Genomic DNA, 19,446 nt, shown 5'->3' with positions numbered 1-19,446 from the left:
AAATATGTGAATAACAATAAGACCTCCTAGAGGATGGTGATAAACGTTTGATACAAACAATGCTTGATAATGCAAATGCTGTGAATAATCCGCCAAATTGATAAAAAGTGAAAGTGAGATAACACGAGGAGAGGCAAAGAGCAGGAAAAAAGCGGCAGGGCTTACCAAGTACAAGAGTGTAAGTAGGACTGGGGACGGCTGTGAGGGCGCAGGAGTTATTCACATATTTTATTAGTAGTCTAACTTTTTGCACCTATTATGGATGCTTAGTTCAGCACCAGTCTTTATTTATTTGCATTACCTAATTATTTGGATGCTGTTAATATTGTATCGCTGCCCCTCAGCAGGCATATGCAATATTCTCTATACGCTAACCGCATAAACAATTTTATTGTGCAGTTTATATTGCCTTATTGGGGGGCTTATGGCAATTATCACATTATATTAGGGGCGTTTGGGCTGGGCATGGTACTGCCTTGCTTTTAATTGTTTTGATTGTTTTGACATTGGTTCAATAAAGTGAGTTTTTTTGCATATACTTTTTGGTCTCACGCACCAGTCATTTGTCTACGCCTAATATTCTTATTGCATATAGGGGGGTGCTCTTTTTTCTTCTTTTATATATTTATAGAGGGTGATATGCATCATAATAGTGTGTTATAGCAGAGGCAGAACAGAGTGGTGAATGCAAATTTAAAAATTGGAAAAGCAATAGATGCACTTGGACCATGCAAAGACTTTTGATATTGTTCCCTTCAATAGCCTGATGCAGAAGCTGAGGATCCAGGGACTAGGAGAAAATATTATTACATGGATAGAGAAATGGTTATAACAGAAGGCAAAGAGTGGTGGTCAATGGATCATATTTAAAATGGGAAACTGCTAGCAGTGGGGTCCCACAAGGGTTAGTACTAGGTCCAATCCTTTTCAATCTATTTATTAAATGATCTAGCAGATAGAACACAGAGTGTCAATACAAGATTATGCAGAACACTAAGCAGGGCAGTGACATTTTCCAACAGGATCAAGTCATTTGGGCGCTAGGATCATCAGATGTCTACTAGATGTCAATATAAATAATCGGTAATCGGGTGCCCATGAATAGGCCTTCTCACCAGTATGAAATCTCTCATGTGTGACCATCTCTGATTTCTGGGCAAAACATTTCCCACACTCAGCACAAGAATAAGTCTTCTCACTAGTGTGAGATCCATCATGTTTGAGAAGACTTTGTTTATGTACAAAGTATTTCCCACAATCACTATATGAATAGGGCTTTTCACTTTTGGGAGATCTCATGTATGACAAGGTCCGATTTCCGTACAAAACATTTCCCACACTCAGCACATGAATAGGTTTTCTCGCCAGTATAAATTCTGTTATGTATGAAAAGTTTTGATTTCTGTGCAAAAACATTTTCAAATTTCCCACACTCAGTACATGAATAGGGTTTCTCATCAGCAGGATATCTCATATGACTGACAAGAGATGATTTCCATGCAAAAACATTTCCCACACTATGCACATGAATAAGGCTTCTCACCAGTGAGATCTCTCGTGTCTGAGGAGGTGCCCTTTAATTTCAAAACATTTCCCACACTCAGCACATGAAAAGGGTTTCTCACCAGTGTGAGATTTTTTATGTGTTACAAGGGTTCCTTTCCGTCCAAAACATTTCCCACACTCAGCACATGAAAAGGGCTTTTCACCAGTGTGAGATTTCTTATGTCTTACAAGAGTTTCTCTATGACCAAAACATTTCCCACACTCAGTACATGAATATGGCTTCTCACCAGTGTGAGTTCTGTCATGCATGACAAGGTGTCCTTTCTGTCTAAAACATTTCCCACATTCAGCACATGAATAAGGCTTTTCACCAGTGTGAGATCTCTCATGTTTGACAAGGCTTCCTTTCGCTCCAAAACATTTCCCACACTCAGCACATGAATAGGGCTTCTCACCAGTGTGAGTTCTCTCATGTGTGACAAGGTTTCCTTTCTGCCCAAAACATTTCCCACACTCAGCACAGGAATAGGGCTTCTCACCAGTGTGAGATCTCTCATGTGTGACAAGCTTTGCTTTCTGCCCAAAACATTTCCCACACTCAGTACAGGAATAGGGCTTCTCACCAGTGTGAATTCTCTCATGTGCATCAAGATGTAGTTTAGAAACAAAACATTTCCCACATGTGGAACAGGAATAAGACCTTCCAGCAGGGGGAGAGCTGTGCTGGGTATGAGGCCCCTCTGGGTTAGACAGGTGAGGGGAGTCTGGGGGAATATTTGGGGTAACCAGGATATCTGCAGGAGACGCTTGTCCAGTGTCATCATCATCCGATGTACAGTCTGTGGACACAGAGAGGCGAGTCTCTGAGAGGTTCCTGATGCCGGGACTCCGCACTGCAAATAGAGAAACATCATCACTTCCTGTTAGAGAATTCTGAGGGGAGGAACAATTATTAGTAGGGATGGTGACAACTCCAGTTGATGCATAAAATTAGCATACAATTAGCACCATCTTGGAGTTATTGGCATGTCACTGGCCATCACTAGTTATCAGCCTGACAGAGAACTGCAGAAGATTGGCTGCCTGTAATGAGCACAATCACATGACAATAACTTTGCCTTGCATCAATGGCATAACTATCGCCCCTGCAGCCCCTGTGACTGTGGGAGGGTCCGGAAGCAGGTAGAGGCCCCTGAAATAACGCCACACATCGATCAGAGCGGCCGCTGTGAGGAAACTGTAAAGCCGGTGTAGTGTTGCAGCTCTGTCCGGCTCTGTGGGGATGTGGACCACACCATGTTTCATTAGCAGAGGGGTGACCTAGGGCAGGTAGAGATGACGTTTATATACTGTACTTAGACCAGGCTAGTGCCTCATCTAACCTGTCCTCCCGAGCATACTGCAATCAAAACCAGCGTTGTTGCACCAATGGGTTTGGCGTGCAGAGACCACCCCTGGAGTCACAGGGAATCCACAGCAATCATCAAAGGTCCGCACCATCCAATATTCAAGTTTCAAGTTTCTTTATTTATAGCTCTTGTAAAAAGACATGATTAAAAACAAATCTGCATGATGATGACGCACAGGCGTTTCGATACTTCTTTCTCAAATCATTGCAGCATCTGACAATACATTGCACACCACACACATCTTATATAGGTCTCAAGTGGACCTGATGGAAGACTTACAATTTGCATATTCATGAGTGAACTCTATCATAGACTGTGAACACTGTCTTTGGATTTTCACAAACAATTCATTATGCATAATTAAAAACCCAATTTCCAACTTTAATTCACATTTCAAACATTAAAAACCCCTCTCCAATGTCTTATTTGCTGTTTTTTAGCTCCACGGGAGAAAATTGTCATAATGTGGGACATTCAGCCAATCAACAATCCGCCTACAACGTCCGCCTAAGACTGCATAACTACGCAATAAAATACGCGTATACACGTACATCATGTCCAATCGTAATCCTGCCTACAACGTCCGCATAAAGACTGTGGACGCGTCACATGCGTACATATGTACGCGTCCAGTCACAAAAGGCATAAAAGCCGTCCGCACAACGACATGAAAACGCGTAAAAGACGCGTAAAAAATGCAAAGGAACACGCAAAAAACGCGAAAAAAGCGCATCAAAAAACCGTAAAGTTCTAAAAAACGGCACATTGACTGAAAATTGTCTCCACACATAACAACCATCTCTCAACTAAACCTCCATCTATTCAACTCAAGATACGTTATATAATAAGTTTACAAATATCGTATTCACGATTTAACCCCTTGGGTTCCAAAGTATCAAGTCTTTTTATCCCAAAATACTCCCTTTTTAACAACTCCTTTAGTCTGTCACCTCCCCTCCTCTGTGGTGGTACCCCCTCCAAAACCTGTACCCTCAATTGGGACACACTGTGTCCAAATTTACAAAAATGTTCGGAAACAGTCAGTTCCAAATTCTTAGTCCTAATATTCGACTTGTGCGAAGCAATTCTGTCCCTGAGGCACTGGGTGGTTTGACCCACATACCCAGTGCCGCAGGGACATTTCAGCAAATAGACTACATATCTCGATTCACATGTATAGTATCCATTAATTTTAAAATTTGACCCTCTACTTGGATGTGTGAATGTGTCCCCTTTAACAATGTGACCACAGAGGTGACACCCAAGACAGGGAAACGTTCCCTTTCTGGCAGTCACCCCTGCAGTCTCCGTACCAATATCCCCTCTAACCATCCTATCCCTCAAAGATGGTGCTCTCTTGAAGGACAGGAATGGATGCACATGAAATTCACGTATTGTGGGCAATCCTTGTTTTAACATTGGCCAGTGTCTATTGATTATAGCACCTATTTTCTCAGACAATACATTGTAGGTAGTAACCAATGGGATTCTTTCCCTAATATCTGCCCTTTCGTTTCTCAGTGTGGTTTTCTGTACCCCAAATCTTCCTCTGCAAGCTCTCATATCAAAATCTTTTTCCAAACATATGGCTGGATAACCCCTGGCCAGAAATTTATATTTCATTTCTTTCACCCTTTGTTCTCTCAACTCCGGGTTACTTACGATTCTTTCCACTCTCTGGAATTGACCCTTGGGGATATTTAATTTAACCTGAGGGGTATGAAAGCTGGCAAAGTGAAGAATTGAGTTCCTATCTGTCGGTTTCACAAAAAGATCTGTCTCTAATCTACCCTCCTTTTTGACCACCCAAGTGTCCAGGAAGCTAACTCTCTCATAATCACAATGAACTGTCAGGACAATTTCGGGACATTTTACATGCAACTCTTCAACGAAGGAGTCTAGGCTCGAACGTGGCCCCGCCCACAAACAGAAAATATCGTCAATATATCGACGCCAAAAAAGGGCATGTTTACAAAAAACGTTACTCGAAAAAACAAAAGCCTCCTCAAATAAACCCATAAATAAATTAGCATAGGATGGGGCCACGTTCGAGCCCATTGCCGTACCCCTTCATTGTACATAAAAAGAATCTCCAAAAAGAAAATAATTTTTTCTCAATACAATTTCCAACAAAGTAATCAAAAACTTTCTTTCAGCAACAGAGAAATCAGTATAAACCTCTAAATAGTATCTAATTGCCTCCACACCCCCTTCATGGGGTATGGACGTATACAAAGCACCAACATCCATAGTTACAAGTAATACTTCCTGTTCTACATTCTCGATTTGTCTAATATCCTGCAAAAAATGTCCCGTATCCCTAATATAGGAATCTAGTGTAAGAACAATTGGCCTCAATATCTTATCTAAGAATATGGAGATGTTAGAAAAAACAGAATCTATACTAGACACTATGGGCCTCCCAGGGGGATCTTTCAACCTTTTGTGAATCTTGGGCAAAATATATATAATTGGGACCCTTGGAAATTTCTTAATCAAAAACTTTTTCAAATCACTGTCAATCAGACCCTGACCTTCTGCCGACATAACAGTTTCTTCAACTAATTTCTGAATGTCTCTAGTGGGATCACATGATAATTTTTCATATACATCACCATCCTGTAGTTGTCGGATAATTTCTTTCTTGTAGTCCTGAGTGTCCATTATAACGACTGCTCCACCCTTATCAGCTGGCTTTATTGTGATTAATTTATTCTTAGATAGTGAATTTAAGGCAACTTTTTCATCCCTTGTCATGTTCCATGGAATATTCTTGATCTTTTTAGATTCAAAAAGTTCCTGTAATTCTTTCACATCCTGATTCACCTTGTTAGCGAAACTATCAATTACGCCATGTGATGTAGGAAGAAAGGCACTGTTGTTCCTTAGGCCCCATTCCTTCAATTTAATACACTCGCCAGAGAATGATGATGAATAGGACAAAAATTGGTTGACTCCAAAGAAATACTTTAACTTTAACGCTCTGTAAAATCTAGCTAGTTCCACGTCGAGTAGGAAAAAAATCGGGATAATTGGTCGGACAGAAGGACAGTCCGTAGTTCAACACCTTGTGTTCCACTTCGGTCAGGCAGTGAGAGGATATGTTCACCACTAGGTCTACAGGGATTATTTCCGATTTCTCAATTCCATTTTCGAATTGTTTTTCTTTTTTTCTTTGCTTTTGCCTTTGGTATCTTTTTCCTCCCCTCCGCTTGCACTGTCCGACTGCAGTGACTGTTCGTCTGTCGTGGTTAAAAAATCAGTCGAGGAATGTCCTGTATTATCACCCGGAGGACGGGGAACTGGGGTTTTTTTAGGTTTCTGTGGTTTTACAGGCCGTGGGCGTCTAGGATAAACACCTTCCCCACTCCTTTGCCTCCTCAAATAAACCCATAAATAAATTAGCATAGGATGGGGCCACGTTCGAGCCCATTGCCGTACCCCTTCGTTGTACATAAAAAGAATCTCCAAAAAGAAAATAATTTTTCTCAATACAATTTCCAACAAAGTAATCAAAAACTTTCTTTCAGCAACAGAGAAATCAGTATAAACCTCTAAATAGTATCTAATTGCCTCCACACCCCCTTCATGGGGTATGGACGTATACAAAGCACCAACATCCATAGTTACAACAGACCTTGGATGGAACATTAAAGGAATATGAAAAATCAGTGGAGGAGGTAAAGAGGAGTAAATTCCATCGAGATATCCAAGATTATCTGACGGGTTATGTATACAGATGGCAAAGGAGTGGGGGAGGTGTTTATCCTAGACGCCCACGGCCTGTAAAACCACAGAAACCTAAAAAAAACCCAGTTCCCCGTCCTCCGGGTGATAATACAGGACATTCCTCGACTGATTTTTTAACCACGACAGACGAACAGTCACTGCAGTCGGACAGTGCAAGCGGAGGGGAGGAAAAAGATACCAAAGGCAAAAGCAAAGAAAAAAAGAAAAACAATTCGAAAATGGAATTGAGAAATCGGAAATAATCCCTGTAGACCTAGTGGTGAACATATCCTCTCACTGCCTGACCGAAGTGGAACACAAGGTGTTGAACTACGGACTGTCCTTCTGCCCGACCAATTATCCCGATTTTTTCCTACTCGACCTGGAACTAGCTAGATTTTACAGAGCGTTAAAGTTAAAGTATTTCTTTGGAGTCAACCAATTTTTGTCCTATTCATCATCATTCTCTGGCGAGTGTATTAAATTGAAGGAATGGGGCCTAAGGAACAACAGTGCCTTTCTTCCTACATCACATGGCGTAATTGATAGTTTCGCTAACAAGGTGAATCAGGATGTGAAAGAATTACAGGAACTTTTTGAATCTAAAAAGATCAAGAATATTCCATGGAACATGACAAGGGATGAAAAAGTTGCCTTAAATTCACTATCTAAGAATAAATTAATCACAATAAAGCCAGCTGATAAGGGTGGAGCAGTCGTTATAATGGACACTCAGGACTACAAGAAAGAAATTATCCGACAACTACAGGATGGTGATGTATATGAAAAATTATCATGTGATCCCACTAGAGACATTCAGAAATTAGTTGAAGAAACTGTTATGTCGGCAGAAGGTCAGGGTCTGATTGACAGTGATTTGAAAAAGTTTTTGATTAAGAAATTTCCAAGGGTCCCAATTATATATATTTTGCCCAAGATTCACAAAAGGTTGAAAGATCCCCCTGGGAGGCCCATAGTGTCTAGTATAGATTCTGTTTTTTCTAACATCTCCATATTCTTAGATAAGATATTGAGGTCAATTGTTCTTACACTAGATTCCTATATTAGGGATACGGGACATTTTTTGCAGGATATTAGACAAATCGAGAATGTAGAACAGGAAGTATTACTTGTAACTATGGATGTTGGTGCTTTGTATACGTCCATACCCCATGAAGGGGGTGTGGAGGCAATTAGATACTATTTAGAGGTTTATACTGATTTCTCTGTTGCTGAAAGAAAGTTTTTGATTACTTTGTTGGAAATTGTATTGAGAAAAAATTATTTTCTTTTTGGAGATTCTTTTTATGTACAACGAAGGGGTACGGCAATGGGCTCGAACGTGGCCCCATCCTATGCTAATTTATTTATGGGTTTATTTGAGGAGGCTTTTGTTTTTTCGAGTAACGTTTTTTGTAAACATGCCCTTTTTTGGCGTCGATATATTGACGATATTTTCTGTTTGTGGGCGGGGCCACGTTCGAGCCTAGACTCCTTCGTTGAAGAGTTGCATGTAAAATGTCCCGAAATTGTCCTGACAGTTCATTGTGATTATGAGAGAGTTAGCTTCCTGGACACTTGGGTGGTCAAAAAGGAGGGTAGATTAGAGACAGATCTTTTTGTGAAACCGACAGATAGGAACTCAATTCTTCACTTTGCCAGCTTTCATACCCCTCAGGTTAAATTAAATATCCCCAAGGGTCAATTCCAGAGAGTGGAAAGAATCGTAAGTAACCCGGAGTTGAGAGAACAAAGGGTGAAAGAAATGAAATATAAATTTCTGGCCAGGGGTTATCCAGCCATATGTTTGGAAAAAGATTTTGATATGAGAGCTTGCAGAGGAAGATTTGGGGTACAGAAAACCACACTGAGAAACGAAAGGGCAGATATTAGGGAAAGAATCCCATTGGTTACTACCTACAATGTATTGTCTGAGAAAATAGGTGCTATAATCAATAGACACTGGCCAATGTTAAAACAAGGATTGCCCACAATACGTGAATTTCATGTGCATCCATTCCTGTCCTTCAAGAGAGCACCATCTTTGAGGGATAGGATGGTTAGAGGGGATATTGGTACGGAGACTGCAGGGGTGACTGCCAGAAAGGGAACGTTTCCCTGTCTTGGGTGTCACCTCTGTGGTCACATTGTTAAAGGGGACACATTCACACATCCAAGTAGAGGGTCAAAATTTAAAATTAATGGATACTATACATGTGAATCGAGATATGTAGTCTATTTGCTGAAATGTCCCTGCGGCACTGGGTATGTGGGTCAAACCACCCAGTGCCTCAGGGACAGAATTGCTTCGCACAAGTCGAATATTAGGACTAAGAATTTGGAACTGACTGTTTCCGAACATTTTTGTAAATTTGGACACAGTGTGTCCCAATTGAGGGTACAGGTTTTGGAGGGGGTACCACCACAGAGGAGGGGAGGTGACAGACTAAAGGAGTTGTTAAAAAGGGAGTATTTTTGGATAAAAAGACTTGATACTTTGGAACCCAAGGGGTTAAATCGTGAATACGATATTTGTAAACTTATTATATAACGTATCTTGAGTTGAATAGATGGAGGTTTAGTTGGGAGATGGTTGTTATGTGTGGAGACAATTTTCAGTCAATGTGCCGTTTTTTAGAACTTTACGGTTTTTTGATGCGCTTTTTTCGCGTATTTTGCGTGTTCCTTTGCATTTTTTACGCGTCTTTTACGCGTTTTCATGTCGTTGTGCGGACGTCTTTTATGCCTTTTGTGACTGGACGCGTACATATGTACGCATGTGACGCGTCCACAGTCTTTATGCGGACGTTGTAGGCAGGATTACGATTGGACATGATGTACGCGTATACGCGTATTTTATTGCGTAGTTATGCAGTCTTAGGCGGACGTTGTAGGCGGATTGTTGATTGGCTGAATGTCCCACATTATGACAATTTTCTCCCGTGGAGCTAAAAAACAGCAAATAAGACATTGGAGAGGGGTTTTTAATGTTTGAAATGTGAATTAAAGTTGGAAATTGGGTTTTTAATTATGCATAATGAATTGTTTGTGAAAATCCAAAGACAGTGTTCACAGTCTATGATAGAGTTCACTCATGAATATGCAAATTGTAAGTCTTCCATCAGGTCCACTTGAGACCTATATAAGATGTGTGTGGTGTGCAATGTATTGTCAGATGCTGCAATGATTTGAGAAAGAAGTATCGAAACGCCTGTGCGTCATCATCATGCAGATTTGTTTTTAATCATGTCTTTTTACAAGAGCTATAAATAAAGAAACTTGAAACTTGAATATTGGATGGTGCGGACCTTTGATGATTGCTCCCGAGCATACTGTGCAGCAGCTCTGTGGCTGGCAACTAGCAGAGGAGGACATTCTTTTCATCCACCCCCCCTAGTGTTGGTCACTCAGATGCAAATAATTTTGAGTTGATGCAAATTTACATACATTTTTATTAACCATTCAAATCCTGCTGAGGTAAAATGTGACTGGTTCATTTTTAAGCTGCATTAAAATTTGCATAATCTTGCATCAACTTGAAATTATTTGCATCTCACTGACCATCAAAATTCTTGCCAGATCAGTCATTTGTCTATTCACCCCATGCCTGAAATTCCTGCAGTATTGGGGTAACCTCTTGCTCTTGTAAAATTGGAATATTTGCATAATTGCACTTGGCATAGTTGTTTTACCAGAGGGACTTTTTAGCTACTTTTAACTTCAGTCCCCACTCCCCCTCCCCCCAATCATCACTCACATTCTTACAGCCCCTCCCCCACTTACTAGCTTCATGTGATCTATACTGTGCCCAGCAGGGACATGTTTCTTATTAAGCTTAATATGTATTTCCTAATGTTTATCACTCACCTGTGCCCATCCCTGTAATAATATCTTCCTTCTTAGATGTCTCCAAAACGTCACCCTCCTCCATAGACTGCTGATCACTCCTCACATACATCTCTTCTTCTTCCTCTTTAATTGTCCCCATCATGAGAACCTCCTCCATAGACTGCTGATCACTCTTCACATATGTCTCTTCTTCTTCCTTTTTAATTGTCCCCATCATGAGAACCTCCTCCATAGACTGCTGATCACTCCTCACATATGTCTCTTCTTCTTCCTTTTTAATTGTCCCCATCATGAGAACCTCCTCCATAGACTGCTGATCACCCCTCACATATGTCTCTTCTTCTTCCTCTTTAATTGCCCTCATGATGTCACCCTCCTCCATAGACTGCTGAATACTCCTCACATATGTCTCTTCTTCCTCTTTATATGTCCTCATCATGTCACTCTGCTCCATAGACTGCTGATCACTCCTCACATACGTCTCTTCTTCCTCCTCTTTAACCACAGTGTTAACAAGTCTCGTTTCTCCACCCTAATTTCACAAAGTAAAAGAGATCATTTAAAATGTGACCACAGATAACAGCATACACAGAGGGAAATAATGTGTCACAGTTTGCAGTCTTTGGGGATCCTCTACTCCACCTACCTGATAATGGTCGGGAATGGTGGGATCTTCTTGTGGACAATCCTGGGAATAAAGAGGACCTGTACATCTCTCTGGTGGGATTCTGTCACTAGGTCCATCTGTAGGAAACAAACACACTGACTAATTACATTGTCTATATATGTTGGTTAGATGATGGGGGATCTAGGTGGACTATCCATACTGCTCCTTCCTTTACAAGAAATAAAAGTCTCCTCTTACCCAGTGATGTGAGGGGTGTCTGATTCTCCATTATGGTGTCCATGTAGAGGTCCTTGTGTCCTTCTATATGCTGCCTCTCCTCCATGGAGAAATAGATTGTGACATCCTGAAACCTAATATGAACCTGAAAAATACAATGATACAGTCACCACCCAGACACACCCTTACCTGTAATTGGATAGAATCCCATAATTCCCAGGACTGCTCACCTCTCCTATCAACAGCCCCATCATCTTCTTGGTGATTTCTAGAATCTTCCGCTTACGCTCAGATACCAGGAAGTGAGGTGGGGGAATTGTAATGGTCACATGATCACCAGACTTCACTGGCGTATAACTCTGTTAAGAGAGACCAAAAATAATGTCATATCACCTCCCAGAATCCTCATCACCTCTCTAGTCAGGTGTGTGTTTTATTAATAGAGATAACAGCGATGTCATGTGACCTCCCAGAATCCTCCTCACCTCTCCAGACAGCAGACAGGTGATCTCCAGGGTGAGGTTGAATATCCTCTCGGTCATGTGACTCTGGTCCTCATCCATCCTCAGTGACGTGGTCATGTGATCCATACAGGATGCTGCTGCCTTTTGACGGGGAATAAGGGGAGGATAATTTAGTACCAATAATTTACTGAAAACATCCCCCCTCCCCTCAATCTACTGATTGGATACTTACAGCCAAACTACTAGGCTATTACTAGGCTACAAGTCAATTGGCTAGCATTGCCTGGAAATGGGTTAGAAGTACTAAGCGATGGGCTACTTTCAAGCGCCCAAAATCACCACTTCAGTGCCATAAGACACATACCTTCCAAAGCTGGCCCCAACTCACCTGCCTATCACTCCACATTGCTGTCATGGTAGGGCCATGCAGAGTATCACAGGAAAGCATAAACATTTGGTTAATAGCTACCTGTGTACTATATTCACAGCGTGCTGCAGTCCTGTCCTCCCTCTGCCTGCTCTCCAGCTGGCCTTCTCTCCCCACATCCACCTCCCACTGTTACCATTCCTGTGATGGTACAGCAGTGCTGGTAGTGGTAGATGGATGAGGATATGAGGAGAGGCAGAGACTGAGGCTAATGGGAGCAGAGGACTAGAGCACACTGTGACAGCTAGCTATAAACCAATGTAATTCCTTCCTTATACTAATCTGCATGGAGGTGGGGGAAGAAATAACATTACTGGGATAGGGGGACATTACATACTGGAGGATAATGGCAATGCTGGGGGACACAGGGAGGATAAGGCTACACTGGAAAAGAAATGGCATCACTGGGATGGGGGACATTACATACTGGTGGATAATGGGCATCCATGGGCATTCAGGGTCTTGCTCTCTCTTGGCTTTCCTCCTATCCCACAGATAGGACCTTCAGAGTCACCTACTCTGGCAACACCTCCTCTCCGCGACACCTCAATGTTGGAGTTCCCCAAGGCTCAGTCCTCGGACCTCTCATTTTCTCTATCTAAACTTATGGTCTTAGCCTGCTCCTTTCCTGTTCGATTGGCTTCCAATATCACCTATACACTGATGATACCCAAATTGACATTTCAGCACCTGACTTACAGTAGGTACTTTAACAGCTCGTGTCCCTGACTGTCTCAATGCAATCGCCTCCTTCATGTCCTCAAGTTTTCTAAAACTCAAAATGGACAAGATTGAAATGGCAATCTTCCCACCTGACAATTCAATGCCCCTGCCTGACATTACTATATCTGTTGATGGCATTTCAAGATCACCTGTCTACCAGGCTCATGGCCTAGGTCTAATAATGAACTCAACCCTCTCATTCAAACCACTCATAGACAAAAGTATCTTCCTCTTGTTGACTCCACCTGATAAACATCTCCACATCCGCCCTTTTCTCACACAGGATGCTACCAAACTTCTGGTGCATGCCCCGATTATTTCACGACTAGACTACTGCAACTCTCTGCTTTGCAACCTCCCTGCCAACCATTTAGCCCCCCCTACAGTCCATCATGAACTCTGCTGCATGACTCATCCACCTCTCCTCCCACTTCCCGATGCCAAAACCCCTCTGTCAGACCCTTCACTGGCTGCCAGTTACACAAAGGATACAATTTAAAATTCTTACCCTCGCCTACAAAGCTCTTCACAGCCTAGCTCCCTCCCATCTAAATCAACTTATTTCCAGATACCAACCTACACGCAATCTCCGCTCTATTAACGATATCCTTCTGTCTTTTTCCCTGGTCACTACTTCTCACTCCCGCTTACAAGACTTCTCTCGATCCTCTCCCCTCCTCTGGAAAGCTTTCCCTCAACACATCCACCACTCATCCACACTTACTCTTTTTAGGCACAATCTGAAAACTCACCTCTTCAGGCAAGCATACTCTCCTACCTAGGACACCACCAGCAGATCACCATCTCATACAAAACTTCCCCTTACCTACTGTATTATTTCTTAAGCCTTTAGACCAGGCATGGGCAAACTTGGCCCTCCAGCTGTTATGGAACTACAAGTCCCACAATGCATTTGCCTTTATGAGTCATGACTGTGGCTGTCAGACTCCTGCAATGCATTGTGGGACTTGTAGTTCCGTAACAGCGGGAGGGCCAAGTTTGCTCATGCCTGCTTTAGACTGTAAAGCCTGGTACACACCATGCAATTTCCCGCCAGATAGATGGGTCGAATAGATAATGTCCTGATTGATTTTTCTGATTGATTTGCAAAGAAGTGAACAGAAAATCGATCAGAAAAATGATCAGATCTTACGGAAACTATCGACTCATCTATCTGATGCGAAATTGCATGGTGTGTACCAGACTTAAAGGGAACCAAAACTGAGAGGGATATGGATGTTTCCTTTTAAACAATACCAGCTGCCTGTCAGTCCTGCTGATCTCTTTGGCTGCAGTAGTGACTGAATCACACACCTGAAACAAGCATGCAGCTAATCCAGTCTGGCTTCAGTCAGAGCACCTGATCTGCATGCCTGTTCATGGGCTGTGGCTAAAAGTATGAGAGACACATGATCAGCAGGAGAGTCAGGCCACTGGTATTATTTTAAAAGGAAAAATCCATATCTTTCTCAGTTTAGGTTCCCTTTAAGGCCTTCTGGCCAAGGCTCTCATTACATTTAGTCTCACAAAGCTGTGTAATGTGTGTATCCCTCCCACCTGTGTAATAATCTGTAGTTGATTTGTTCACTGCATCAGCGGTAATCCATCACTGTCTTGTATTAACTATTGTATTATTATACCCTGAATGCTGTTGTACAGCACCACGGAAGATGCTGGTGCTATATAAATCAATAATAATAATGGCAATGCTGGGGGACACGGGAAGGGGGGACATGGCTATACTGGGAAAGAGATGGCATTACCGGGGTGCGGGACATTACAAACTGGAGGATAATGGCAATGCTGGGGGACACAACTATACTGGGGAAAAATGGTATTGCTGAGGTGGGGATATTATATACTGGATGATAATGGCAATGCTGGGGGATACAGGGGGGGACATGGCTATACTGGATGGATTTGTAGTCTTGTCTCTGTGATGTGACTGAATAATTACTAGGAAGGTGAGATGCCGGCACTGGAGGGACATGGCTATATTCCATATACATCTTCTCTTGTCTCTGTGATGTGACTGAATTATTACTAGGAAGGTGAGATGCCAGCACTGGAGGGACATGGCTATATTCCATATACATCTTCTCTGGTCTCTGTGATGTGACTGAATTATTACTAGGAAGGTGAGATGCCAGCACTGGGGGGACATGGCTATATTCCATATACATCTTCTCTTGTCTCTGTGATGTGACTGAATTATTACTAGGAAGGTGAGATGCCAGCACTGGAGGGACATGACTATATTCCATATACATCTTCTCTTGTCTCTGTGATGTGAATTATTACTAGGAAGGTGAGATGCCAGCACTGGAGGGACATGGCTATTTCCATATACATCTTCTCTTGTCTCTGTGATGTGACTGAATTATTACTAGGAAGGTGAGATGCCAGCACTGGAGGGACATGACTATATTCCATATACATCTTCTCTTGTCTCTGTGATGTGACTGAATTATTACTAGGAAGGTGAGATGCCAGCACTGGAGGGACATGACTATATTCCATATACATCTTCTCTTGTCTCTGTGATGTGACTGAATTATTACTAGGAAGGTGAGATGCCAGCACTGGAGGGACATGGCTATATTCCATATACATCTTCTCTTGTCTCTGTGATGTGAATTATTACTAGGAAGGTGAGATGCCAGCACTGGAGGGACATGGCTATACTCCATATACATCTTCTCTTGTCTTTGTGATGTGACTGAATAATTACTAGGAAGGTGAGATGCCAGTACTGGAAGGACATGGCTTTATTCTATTTACATCTTCTTTTGTCTCTGTGATGTGACTGAATTATTACTAGAAGGTGAGATGCCGGCACTGGAGGGACATGGCTATACTCCATATACAACTTCTCTTGTCTCCGTGATGTGACTGAATTATTACTAGGAAGGTGAGATGCCAGCACTGGAGGGACATGGCTATATTCCATATACATCTTCTCTTGTCTCTGTGATGTGAGTTATTACTAGGAAGGTGAGATGCCGGCACTGGAGGGACATGGCTATATTCCATATACATCTTCTCTTGTCTCTGTGATGTGACTGAATTATTACTAGGAAGGTGAGATGCCAGCACTGGAGGGACATGACTATATTCCATATACATCTTCTCTTGTCTCTGTGATGTGAATTATTACTAGGAAGGTGAGATGCCAGCACTGGAGGGACATGGCTATTTCCATATACATCTTCTCTTGTCTCTGTGATGTGACTGAATTATTACTAGGAAGGTGAGATGCCAGCACTGGAGGGACATGACTATATTCCATATACATCTTCTCTTGTCTCTGTGATGTGACTGAATTATTACTAGGAAGGTGAGATGCCAGCACTGGAGGGACATGACTATATTCCATATACATCTTCTCTTGTCTCTGTGATGTGACTGAATTATTACTAGGAAGGTGAGATGCCAGCACTGGAGGGACATGGCTATATTCCATATACATCTTCTCTTGTCTCTGTGATGTGAATTATTACTAGGAAGGTGAGATGCCAGCACTGGAGGGACATGGCTATACTCCATATACATCTTCTCTTGTCTTTGTGATGTGACTGAATAATTACTAGGAAGGTGAGATGCCAGTACTGGAAGGACATGGCTTTATTCTATTTACATCTTCTTTTGTCTCTGTGATGTGACTGAATTATTACTAGAAGGTGAGATGCCGGCACTGGAGGGACATGGCTATACTCCATATACAACTTCTCTTGTCTCCGTGATGTGACTGAATTATTACTAGGAAGGTGAGATGCCAGCACTGGAGGGACATGGCTATATTCCATATACATCTTCTCTTGTCTCTGTGATGTGAGTTATTACTAGGAAGGTGAGATGCCGGCACTGGAGGAACATGGCTATACTCCATATACATCTTCTCTTGTCTCTGTGATGTGACTGAATTATTACTAGGAAGGTGAGATGCCGGCACTGGAGGGACATGACTATATTCCATATACATCTTCTCTTGTCTCTGTGATGTGAGTTATTACTAGGAAGGTGAGATGCCGGCACTGGAGGGACATGGCTATATTCCATATACATCTTCTCTTGTCTCTGTGATGTGACTGAATTATTACTAGGAAGGTGAGATGCCAGCACTGGAGGGACATGACTATATTCCATATACATCTTCTCTTGTCTCTGTGATGTGAATTATTACTAGGAAGGTGAGAGATGCCAGCACTGGAGAGACATGGCTATATTCCATATACATTGTCTCTTATCTCTGTGATGTGAATTATTACTAGGAAGGTGAGAGATGCCAGCACTGGAGAGACATGGCTATACTCCATATACATCTTCTCTCGTCTCTGTCATGTGACTGAATTATTACTAGGAAGGTGAGATGCCGGCACTGGAGGGACATGGCTACACTCCATATACATCTTCTCTCGTCTCTGTGATGTGACTGAATTATTACTAGGAAGGTGAGATGCGGCTAGAGGAAGCCCCAGGTATGTTTATTTTTTGTTGTGGCCCCATTTCAGGTACAGTTTAATTCAGTCAAAATCAATTGTAAGTAGGTGAACAAATTAATGAAAGTAATAGTGCTGTTACACATAAACATGCCAACCTCATCAACAATCACACATGCCAGTCATACAGATGGGCCCACCAAGGCACCAATGCAGTATACTGGAAATCTGAAACTGTAAAGCTGCATCTAACTTCCCCGACTTTCCGCTTGGAAACGTTTCTTTTAAAAAAGCAACATTTCTCCAGCTCAGATATTCCAATAAAGTTGAGCAGACCATATGGCCGTATAAGTACAAATTGCAGAGCAGCCAGGAACAAGGATGCATAAGCACACAAAGCTGCAACAGCAGCAGCAGTAGCAGCCAGGCTCCACAAAGCAGCGTGGTGTCTGGCACATATACTGACGGACCAATCGGTTTCTAGGTCCTAAGCCACCTGTAGATGTGTGTAAAGCTCACAGTGTCCTTTGGCTGGTCAATGTTGGTCTGATGAGGGGCCTCCTATATCGCCTCTGTGTCCTCCTTCACCTCATCCTCCTGTATATCCCAGTTATTTGCTGCTGCTGCCACTACGGCTGGCGGTTTCTGTAGCAAGTGACTGGCCCCAGGTGCGGTCAAACAGCTGCAGATGGAGGTCTCAGAGTCACGCTAGACAGCGTTGGTGGCAGGGAGACAAATGGGCAATCATCACACCACTGTGAGACCAAGGGAACCACCACCATGGCTAGCAGTCTGTGTGCATAGCGTAGCTTGAGTTCAGTCAATCAGCAGTGGGGACAGATCAGAGGGAAGCGGCCAGCAGTGTGGATGGCAGGAGGATGGTGTACAGACGGCAGCTAGTTTATATACAGTAGAATCTCGTTATAGTAATCATCTGGATATAGTAAACTACATTTCCTGGTCCTTTGGAATTTACTATAAAGGAATACTACTGTAAAAGTCTCTTGAAGTCGCAGTAGTTATATAAAAGTCTCTTGTACGGCAATTACTGCAAGGGGGATGATCAGGATAGTGACAGGTATACCATGACCTCCTCTGTAACAAAGTATGTCCACCCCGACCTCTGCTCTGCTCTGCTCTGCTCTGCTCACAATATAACAATAATCACACAATTACCTCTTCCAACATGTCTCCTCTTCTCCTCGTGCAACTTATCCTCCTGCTGTTACATCATTTCCTGTCTAGGGGATAATAGCTTGTTGTCCGTGCGTTCCACCTGGGAGAAGTGAGATCGCCATCTTGTGGTAAATAGGCTAACTGCAACCTCTGTTTGTGGAATATCCCGCACTTAGCTATTATTATTTTATTATTATTATCATCAGATTGATACCTATTGGGTACGGGTATGTCGGGAGAAAGTGTGTCTATACACTGGGAAAGTTTAATAGGGGTAGTAGACAAGGGGCTTGATTCACAAAAGGGTGCTAACATAGTTCGCACGCCTAAAAGCTTTGCACATGCTAACTAGGGTGCTAAGTAGTTAGCACGTGCAAACTTACCACTGTAGTTAGCACATGCAAACTACTTAGCAGCACCATAGTTAGTACATGCAAACTACTTAGCACCGTAGTTAGTACATGCAAACTACCTAGCACCGTAGTTAGCACATGCAAACTACCTAGCACCGTAGTTAGCACATGCAAACTACTTAGCACCGTAGTAAGTACATACAAACTACTTAGCACCGCACTAACTAGGGTGCTAAGTAGTTTGCATGTGCTAACTATGGTGCTAAGTACATAACTCCCAACTGTCCCTCTTTTTGAGGGACAGTCCCTCTTTGGGAACCCTGTCCCTCTGTCCTCCTCATTTATCTCTCTTTCAGGACTCAAATATGTAAATATACAGTGGGTTGCAAAAGTATTCGGCCCCTTTGAAGTTTTCCACATTTTGTCATATTACTGCCACAAACATGCATCAATTTTATTGGAATTCCAAATGAAAGACCAATACAAAGTGGTATACATGTGAGAAGTGGATCGAAAATCATACATCA

General features: G+C 42.4%; 1 protein-coding gene across 1 annotated transcript in view; it reads right to left on the bottom strand.

Annotated features, from left to right (window-relative positions):
- LOC137537118 (uncharacterized) overlaps positions 1-18,616 on the bottom strand; it is a 105,498-nt gene extending 86,882 nt beyond the window's left edge. The window contains exons 1-9 of the mRNA XM_068259252.1: positions 18,567-18,616; positions 11,823-11,942; positions 11,568-11,696; positions 11,359-11,482; positions 11,140-11,237; positions 10,512-11,025; positions 1,544-2,399; positions 1,284-1,478; positions 1,116-1,198 (exon numbers count right to left, since the gene is read on the bottom strand). Of these exons, the coding sequence (XP_068115353.1) occupies positions 1,116-1,198; positions 1,284-1,478; positions 1,544-2,399; positions 10,512-11,025; positions 11,140-11,237; positions 11,359-11,482; positions 11,568-11,696; positions 11,823-11,942; positions 18,567-18,578 (2,131 nt within the window). The 5' untranslated portion in view covers positions 18,579-18,616. The remainder of the gene's footprint in view (positions 1-1,115; positions 1,199-1,283; positions 1,479-1,543; positions 2,400-10,511; positions 11,026-11,139; positions 11,238-11,358; positions 11,483-11,567; positions 11,697-11,822; positions 11,943-18,566) is intronic.
- Between the last annotated feature and the right edge of the window lie 830 nt (positions 18,617-19,446).

This window comes from Hyperolius riggenbachi, chromosome 10, assembly GCF_040937935.1.
Source record: "Hyperolius riggenbachi isolate aHypRig1 chromosome 10, aHypRig1.pri, whole genome shotgun sequence".
Classification (NCBI taxonomy): Eukaryota; Metazoa; Chordata; class Amphibia; order Anura; family Hyperoliidae; genus Hyperolius; species Hyperolius riggenbachi.
Note: the sequence above shows the minus strand (reverse complement) of the source record. Positions and strands in the feature narration are given on the sequence as shown.